Source organism: Silene latifolia, chromosome 11 (genome assembly GCF_048544455.1).
Source record: "Silene latifolia isolate original U9 population chromosome 11, ASM4854445v1, whole genome shotgun sequence".
NCBI classification, from domain to species: domain Eukaryota; kingdom Viridiplantae; phylum Streptophyta; class Magnoliopsida; order Caryophyllales; family Caryophyllaceae; genus Silene; species Silene latifolia.
The window spans coordinates 121,164,978-121,174,697 of NC_133536.1; the positions used below are offsets into that span (position 1 = coordinate 121,164,978).

A 9,720-nucleotide genomic window follows, 5' to 3' on the forward strand; every position below is an offset into this window, starting at 1 on the left:
GCCGTTTTTATTTCGTGTCGCATGAGCGGCACGTGGGTGTTACGCGTGGCGCGTTTTTGTCCTATTCTAGGCATAATATCGTTTTAGTTGGTCGAGGTTAGTTGGGTTAGAAAATTCGTTCCCATCTAGGTCAAGAGGATGAGTTCTTCATATCTATCTCTTTTCCAATCGGCTTCTGGAATTTGACTTTCGAGTAGAATGCGTAAGGATGGGATTTCTAGCTCAACTGGTTGCACAGCTTTCATGCCGTAAGTCAAATAAAAAAGAGTAGCCCCAGTGGGCATCCTAACGGATGTGCGATATCCCCATAAGGAGAATGGTATCTTACTTGGCCAATTTCGATAATTATCGATCATTTTCTTGATGATTGTGACAACATTCTTGTTGGCTGCCTCCACTGCGCCATTAGTTTATGGTCTGTATGGTGAGGAATGGTGGTTCAGTCTCAACCTGGAAATGTGACCTATTGTCACTGATAATCTCGTGTGGGAAACCATATCGACAAATGATATTGGTTTGTATGAATTTTGCCACGTTTTTGGCTGTGAGACTGGTGTAAGATGCTGCTTCTACCCATTTGGTGAAATAGTCCATAGCCACCAAAATAAAACAGTGACCTTCTGTTCCGGCTGGGGTGATCTTCCCGATGATGTCGATTCCCCAAGCAGAAAATGGCCAAGGAGATGTCATGGTGTAGAGTAGTGAAGGAGGGACGTGTTGCACATTCCCGAAGATTTGGCAGTTGTGACAATGTCTGACATATTTGATGCAATCGGATTCCATTGTAGTCCAGTAATATCCCAGGCGCGTGATTTTCTGTGCCATCATTGGTCCACTCATGTCATGTCCACATTCTCCATCATGGACTTCTTCCATCACTTTCTGTGCCTGTGAATGATCAAGGCAACGCAAGACTACACCAAGAGGTGTTCTTTTATACAATTCTCCTTGCATACGGATGTATTGAGAAGCGAGTAGGCGTATAGCACGTTGTCCTCTCTTATCCATATCCGGCGGATAGGTGCCATTGAGCTTGAAGTTTAGAATGGCTTGAAACCAAGGTTCCCCTGAGTTTTCTTCTTCATCTGTGATTTGGTGCACATAAGCTGGTTCTGACCGTCGTTCGATGCATAAAGGCATTTCTACCATATTGTCTGGCATGTTAATCAGAGATGCAAGTTTTGCAAGAGCGTCTGCAAACTGATTTTCTTCTCGAGGTAGGTGTAGAGAAGTCACTTGATCGAAGAATTGGGCAACTTGGTCTATCCTGGCCTGATAGGGTGCTAGACTTTCACTTCGAATTTTCCAAGATCCCGTAATTTGGTTTATGATCAAGGATGAATCTCCGTGAACTCGAAGATTCTTGATGCCTAAACCTACTGCCGCTTGTAGCCCAATGAGGCAAGCTTCGTATTCTGATGCGTTATTTGTCACCTCGAAGTCGAGTTTGACAGATAGTGGTGTATGCTCACCTTCAGGAGAAATGAGCAATACTCCTATTCCAAATCCCCTTAGATTCGATGCTCCATCAAAATAAAGGTCCCAAGAGTGTACATTGGTTTGGTGTATATCCTCATCTGGAAATGACCACGTGTCTACTGCTTGGGTGTCGTTGATGGGATTATCTGCGAAGAACTCGGTGACGGCGCGCCCTTTTATATATAACCTTCAGAGGTACGTATTTGAGTTCGAACTCTGAGAGCATTAAGGTCCATCTTGCCAAGCGTCCGTTGAGAACGGGTTTTTCGAAGAGGTATTTGACAGGATCCATTTTGTAGTACACCTTGACGGAGTAGCTAAGCATGTAATGGCGTAGCTTCTTTATTGCCCACACAAGAGCGAGGCATGTCTTTTCGAGTGGTGTGTATTTGCATTCATATTCCAAGAACCTCTTACTAAGGTAGTAGATAGCTCTCTCTTCTTTTCCGACGGTTTGTGCTAGCATAGCCCCCATGGCTGTTTTGGTCACTGTGATATATAAACCAAGAGGCTGATCTTGTTGAGGAGGCATGAGCACTGGTGGTTTGGCTAGTATCTCCTTAATTTTGTCAAACGCCTTCTGACAGTCGTCATCCCATATGGTGTGATTTGTTTTCTTTAGCTTTTTGAAGATTGGTTCACAGATCATGGTAAGTTTCGATATGAATCGACTTATATATTGCACCTTGCCTAAAAATCCTCTAACTTCCTTTTCTGTCTAAGGTTGTGGCATTTCGATTAGAGCTTTGATTTTGGAAGGGTCGATTTCTATTCCTCGTTGACTGACGACATATCCCAGAAGCTTGCCTGACGTTACCCCAAATGCACATTTTTGAGGATTGAGCCTCATGTTGTACTTTCGTAGTCTTAGGAAGAATTTGCGAAGGTTATCAATGTGCCCCTCTCTATCCTTGGAGTTTACAATCATATCGTCTACGTACACCTCTACTTCTTTATGCATCATGTCATGTAGGAGCGTGGTTGCAGTGCGTTGATACGTAGCTCCAGCATTGATTAATCCGAACGGCATAACAGTGTAGTAATAGGTCCCCCATTGAGTAACAAATGCGGTCTTATGCATGTCCTCTATGGCCATCTTGATCTGATTATATCCCGCGTACCCATCCATGACGGACAACAACGCGTGATCTGTCGTATTGTCCACTAATATGTCGATATGTGGCAGAGGAAAGTCGTCCTTGGGACTCGCTTTGTTCAAGTCTCTGAAATCAACACAAACACGGATTCTCCCATCCTTTTTGGGTACGAGTACTATGTTGGCTACCCAGTCTGAATACTCGGAAACTTTGATAAACCCGGCTTTGAATTGTTTATCGACTTCTTCTTTGATCTTAAGAGCCCATTCTGTCCTTATTCGACGAAGCTTCTGTTTTACAGGTTTGAAACCCGGTTTGATTAGAATTCTGTGTTCTGCAATATCCATGTCGATCCCTGGCATGTCTTTGTAGGACCAAGCAAAAACGTCTTTGAACTCGTGCAGGAGGTCTATGAAACTAACCCTTTCAGTTGGGCTCAAGGTTGTACTTATTCTAAGTTCTTGGGGTTCTAGTTCGGTTCCTACGTTGATGGGTTCAGTTTTCTCTATAACTAGTGCCTCTTCCCCCTCTTGTAATATTTCTTTAGCTATGTAGGGAGGTAGTTCGATGGAATCCGGGTCTGGGTCATCCTCATTATCATCGTAAATAGAATTGCATTCAGAATAACACAAAGAGTAAGCAGAATCTGATTTATTCATATTAAATTTTGAAAATAGTTGAAATAAGGAAGCCATCTATTCAGTAGTTAGTGTCGGCAAGGGGATAGCTGTTGGGACATTTCCCAAACTATTGTTACTACTCGATACTATGCTAGGAGAAACAAGGGGATTGGGAGTGACGATAGGAGGAGACTCTCTAGGGACTTCTCTAGACTCCGACTCTGATTCCGACTCCGACTCCGACTCTAACTCTAATTCATGGTCTTCTGGTTCTCCTTTGAACATCTCTCCTTCTTTAGTGGTGAGCTTGAAGAGTCTTCCTTGGTTGTTTGTCCATATGATCGATTTTCTCCATCCTTTTTGCTGATTTCAACTGTTTTCGGTGATTAACGCGGCAGGGTTGAAATGGTCGTCTTGAAGTATCATGGTAATGATCTCGTCCTGTGCAGCTCTAACAAATCGATCTTCTCCAAACAGAAGGCTAACGGCCTGTTCGTCTAAGCAAGGTGCTCGGCGAGTCTTGACGGTAGGAACCGTTTCTGAAGGAATGCAGTAGCAATCGTGAAAGATCTCGATTCCAGCTAGTTGCCTTCCTTTGTAGTGCCAAGGTTCGAGGAACCCATGAAAGTATTCTTGACTCCCTTCTCTAACGAAGTATCCATTTAGGGTAGAGACGTAGGGTCGCATTTGGATTCCCACGTTCTTACGGTTTTGGAACTGTGTGAGCATCTCTAGAGCTTCTTCTTTCATGGGTTTGTATCCCAATCCTAATGGTATCCTTTGAGAGTTTTCTTCTTTGTAAGGTGCAAAGGTATTTCTTCGGATAGGATTAAATGGCATTCCCGGGAAGTATCCTTGAGACTTGAGTATGTGGTTGACCACTAGATTGGAATATGGATTGAAGTACAAGGGTGCCAGTTCACTTTCTACAAGGTTTATGCTATGGAAGCCCCTAAGCTCGTATACTGGATCTGTAACCACTTGGTCGTTTGACATCTTTTCTATCACTGCCTTAATAGGTGACGAAGTGATAGTCACAACTTTGCCATCTAGTGGAATCTTGATTTTCTGGTGGAGGGTGGATGTTACCGCTTTGGAAGCGTGAATCCAAGGCCTTCCCAGAAGTATGTTTAATGATGCTTCGATATCCACTATTTGAAAGTTAACCTTTCGCTCAATCGGCCATGTGGCTATGGTGAGATTGACTAGTCCTACTACCTTACGTCGTGTACTGTCGTATGCGCAAACACCTTGGTTAGTAGGGGTCCAATCCGACTCTTTCATGCCCAACTTATATGCTGTTTTTAATGGTATGACTTTGACCGCAGAGCCATCATCTACCAAAGTCATTGGCACATTCTTCTTTAAACAAATGACAGTAATGTATAGGGCCAGGTTGTGACTAGCGCCGAAAGGTGGTAAATCCTCATCCGAGAAAGTAACTGGGTTACTTAGCTTAGTTGAATCTTGGAAGACCAAGTTGACTACGTCATCAGGTGTAGCGTTGTGTGCCACGTTTAATTTAGCCAAGGCTTGCAGCAAAGCTTGGCGATGAGGGAATGAGCTTGCAACTAGTTTCCAGACTGAAAGATCAACCTTTGTCTTTTGTAATTGCTTTAGCAAGTGGTCAGTAAACGTATCTTCACCATCATTTGGGGTGACGACGTTGGTGTTAGTAACTGGACCATTAGCTATAGGACCATTCTGAGAGACATTTTAATACGGACGTCCTGAACGAGTAAGGTGGTCTATATCTTGGTTTTCACCATTCTTGACTATGTCCTCACTAATCTTGACTAGGTAGTGCTCAGTGAGGTATTTGTCTTCATCATCATCGGCCCATATGCCGTTGATAGTAGCAAACTCCCTCAACCTGATGATTTCAGCTTCTAAGTGGATTATTTGATCGATTAGGTTATCAACCACAGTTATCACTTCTTGCATTGTAGAATTTCGGGAAATATTTAGTGGCGTACTTTCCTTAGGTGTAGTGCTTGGATTGCAGAGGGATGCCACCACATTATTTAGTTCCGAGACTTGTTTATTCACACTCCTCGCCCATGCAATGATGTCGGTGATGGTAGGAGAAATAGTGGAGTAACTCCCTTCATCTTCTAATGCATGGATCTCATCTTTGACTGGAGAAATGAGGTGTGAACAATCTAAGGTAGATTCTTCATTTGTAATCATCAAAACTCCAAGAGGATTCTGAGTATTGTTAGGCTTACCTCCAGGAGGTATGGGTAGGCGACTGTCTTCAATCATATATTGAAGGACATGCTTTAGCTTGTAACACTTTTATGTATCGTGTCCCTTACCTCTATGATATTCGCAGTATGAATTTTCATCCCAGAACTTGGACTTCTTTTCTGGATCAGATGTAGGCCCTATGGGTTGGAGCTTACCCTGTTTTATCAACCTCTTCAAAGCATTGGAGTACGTGTCACCAATGTTCGTGAATTTCCTTTGGGGGTTATTCTTCTTTGATGATTCAAGAAGGTTAACTTCATCAGTCTTGCTAGTAGAGCCGTAAGAGCGACTTGTCGAGCCTTGATATCCACGACCCACCGTTTTGGACAAGAGTCCTTTATCGATTTCATCTTCGATTCTTGTCCCTAGCACAGTTAAGTCTTTGAAGATCTTAATGTTTTGGTACCTCAAGTGATTTGCATAAATGGGCCTTAAATTATCCACGAACTTTTCCACAAGGGTAGCTTCATCAGGACGCTCGACGAGTTGTGTACTAGTCTTCCTCCACCAACTTAGGAAGTCGGTGAAGCCTTCTTTCTCATTTTGGGTAAGAACCTCTAGAGTGCGCATATTGACTTGGATTTCAGCATTATCCGCATATTGTTTAGCGAACTCAATTGCGGCGGCGGCCCAGGTGGCAATATTCTTGTGTTCTAGGGAATAGAACCATTGCTTAGTAATGCTGTCAAGAGATGAAGGAAAGATCCTTAGGAACATCTCGGGTTTGATGCCTTTGATAGACATGTAGTCTTTGAAAGCACGAATGTGGTTGAAAGGGTTTTCATGTCCCTTAAAATTTGGGATGTCAGTCATGTTGAAGTTGGTTGGCAATTTGGCGCTCACGGCCTCATACTTGCGATTGTTTTCCCTATAGATATCGTCTCCTTTAAGGTAAATTAGTTGCTCCTCCAAGTATTGGAGTCGCTTTTCAGCTTCAGTAAGACCTACTGGAGGGTTTACTTCTACTTGTCCAGCATAGGGTGGAAGGTTGTCATTTAAAACTTCATTAGGAATTTTATCTTCTGCAGGAGGTAGCCTAATTTCTACCGCAACAATCCGGTTTTCAATAGCATTAAGGCGTTCATAAGCTTGTTCTTGACTTGTTTAGAGACGAGCGAGCGCAGCTAAGATTTGATCATTACCATTTTGGGGTTGTCCATTGACACTTGCGTGACTAGTTCCAGACATCTTGGAAACTGGATAAAAAATCGACGACGAATCAAAACACAATCGACCACTCTAGCACACTTACTCAAAGAAAAGACTCGAATTGTGAAGTGGGAGTGCGCCACTTGTGTCAAGTAAGGTTTGAAAATGACAAAGTTTTGAAATGTTTGTCCTAATCAACTGTAGTGTAGTTGTAGGAGTGTTGACTCGAAGTGAGGTTTTGAAATGGGCTTTTTGAGGCCCGGCTTTTGACTCGATATTTGGATAGAGTTTCGACTCGTTTTGCGCTAATTTGGGCCATTTATCGAAAATATTTACATTTTGAAAGAGGTTTTAGATTTTACAAAATTCGTCATGGTTTTGTTTAGAAAATGGTGATCACATATGATACAAGCATTCAAACAGGCATTATAACGGTATGCTGAGTGCATTTAAAGGGTTTTGGTTTAAAGGTTGGGTTGTCATAGCGAGCAATTAAACCCGGGTCTGTGGAGGGGTCCGCGCCAAATAAGAGTAAGGCCGGTTCCTAGTCCATTCCCTCGAGTAGTGAAGGCCCTTGATACAAACAGGAGTAAGCATCGTGGTATGGTTGACGTCAATCGCTATCCATCCTTAGGCCCAGATAAGAATTTGGACCGTCCAGACGGGACGATTGGTCGAATGGGTTGGGTAGGGCCTAGTAAGGCCGAATAAAACGATCTAAGAAGATCGAGTAATCAAAACCGACAACTGTCTCATATAAACTATTCCCTAACCTTGTTCAAGTTTCACCCTTGGCAACACGTAAGTGTATTACTCCCCAGCGGAGTCGCCAAACTGTGGACACGGGGGGCCCATGGGGGCGCTTGGGAAAACAAGCGTTTGCATTTGTGGAGTCGCCGCCAATTTATTGTGGAAAATTGGAAACCGTTCGAATGCTTCGTGCCATGTCAAGACACAAAGTAGTGACATGAACACTAAGCTAGAACTCGTTACCCTTAGCATTCTATGTCTAGAATGACTCTCGTGGATGCCAATGAACACGGATGTTCACAGAGATCTGGATTAAGGGATGAGGGTACGTATTAGGAAGTCCTTTTGATCGAGCACCTAATCCCGCCCGCCTCAACAGCGGCCTCTCCTAATGATTAGGGAAAATCATCTATACTCGATATGTTGTCGATTATATGCATGCAATGCAACAAACAATAGATTAATCCTAGCATGTGAATTAAACTAAGTCGGTGAACACGTAATTTAGCATACAATGGGTCGAAGTAGAGATTTAGATTGATTACATGTGAAAGCAAACAAACGATAATAAAAATACAATAAATGAAATACAGTAATTAAAATTACAATAATTACAATGGTTTGATGATGATTTACGTCGAAAATACATTTAAAACGGATAATTTGAGAAAAGAAAAGGAAAGTAATAAAGGGTAGAAAACGGACAGACAAATGATGATATTACGAATAATAGTTGATTAATACGTAAGCTAAAAACTAGGTCAAAGCAGAAACGGGAGTTCAGGGAAAGAAATCACCCCGGAAGAGGCGCAGAATAGATGTGTCCCTTGGAAGAGGCGCAGTGGTCACTGCGTCTATTCCTGAGGTGAGTTCATGCTGTGAAGCCGGAACTGCATATCGTTAATATTCATTGGTGAATTTAATGATCGATTATTGGTATTCGACTCGGGTAGAAGTGATTTAACAGGTTATTTACATGTAAATTGGTCATAAAAGCAATAAAGGACAAGTTTAAATTAATTAGAACGAATTATAGACTAATTACGAATTTTGTTAATATAAATTAATCAGGTTTGCTAATAAAAATTAATTAGGTTTTATTTATGCAATTTAATGGTGATGAACTGATAAAAACTATACAAAAGGCGAATTCCAGAGATTTGATATGGACGAATCTAATCTCTAAAAAATATACAAATTAATTGAAGGTATCTGTAGGAATTATTTGTGGGATGGTAGTTCAGATTACCATAGAGTTCCCTTGGTTGCTTGGGACAAGGTTACTTTACCTAAGGATGAAGGTGGCTTGGGCATAAAAAAGTAGAACTTTCCAACATTGCAGCTATGGCTAAACTGGTAGACTGGGTTTATAACAAAGCTGATAAGTTATGGATCAAATAGATAAGTCAGGTGTATCTTAAGCAGCAGGACTGGCACACTTACACTCCTACAGCTGGTGTAGCCTGGTCCTGGAGAAGTATTTGCAAAGTCAAGGAAATAATGAAGGCTGGTTATCAGAACGATCAATGGACTTCTAGCTCGAAAGGATACTCCATAAGAGATGGGTATGAATGGCTTAGAACCAAACAGCCTAAGAAACATTGGGTTCAACTGGTCTGGAATAGCTGGAATTATCCAAATCTTGCTTTGATTTCGTGGCTTGTTATGAACCAAGGTCTTAATGTTAAAGCCAAACTGTTTCAGTTTGGCTGCTGTCCTGACAACAGATGCTGTATCTGTGACCAGGACCCTGAAACTCAGGAGCACCTCTTCTTTGACTGTTTATATAGCAGGCAGGTGCCGAGATTAGTAGAGCAATGGTGTGGTTTCAAAATTATAGTGGGGTCTTATGCTAGTAATGGTAGAAGTGCGGGGGCAAGACTGAAGAAGCAAACTCATTATCTCATTTGGTCTTCCTGTTACTACCATATATGGAGTCAAAGGAACAGTTCGAGGGTGCACCTAATCCTTCTCATGCTTGAAAATATGGTTGCTAATATCAGGGAGGATGCTATGAGAAGGATCAGATCAAAATTTGGAGGCTCTGCAGGAAGTGAAGAAAGAACCTGGTTTTAGAAATGGGGCATTGTGGGCTAGTAGCTGGTGGTAGTTTGTTCTAAGTATTGGTTGTTAGGGAGTTCGTTTTGTTTTGATAACGCTTTCATAACTCTCATGTATATGTAATTTTTTTGATATCTAATATATATATACTCACATTTCACCAAAAAAAATCCGGGTTTGATTTTAATGACGAAAACCCGCGAATATTGATTACTTGGGATTTAAGTCGGAAATTAAAGGTGATAAAATAATTATGAATTATATGTTAAAATTATTATACGAATGAAAAAAAGAAGAAAATAAGAAAGAAAAAC

The 9,720-nt window shown here is 41.7% G+C and overlaps 1 protein-coding gene across 1 annotated transcript; it reads left to right on the top strand.

Moving 5' to 3' along the window:
* Positions 1 to 8,845: 8,845 nt before the first annotated feature.
* Positions 8,846 to 9,421, top strand: LOC141613890 (uncharacterized). The gene has a single exon (XM_074432632.1). The coding sequence runs from the start codon at positions 8,846 to 8,848 to the stop codon at positions 9,419 to 9,421; it is 576 nt and encodes a 191-aa protein (XP_074288733.1).
* Positions 9,422 to 9,720: the final 299 nt, after the last annotated feature.

Bases quoted from the DNA above. Each gene is read 5' to 3' on its own strand.
- LOC141613890 (XM_074432632.1), top strand. From the start codon at position 8,846: ATGAAGGCTGGTTATCAGAACGATCAATGGACTTCTAGCTCGAAAGGA.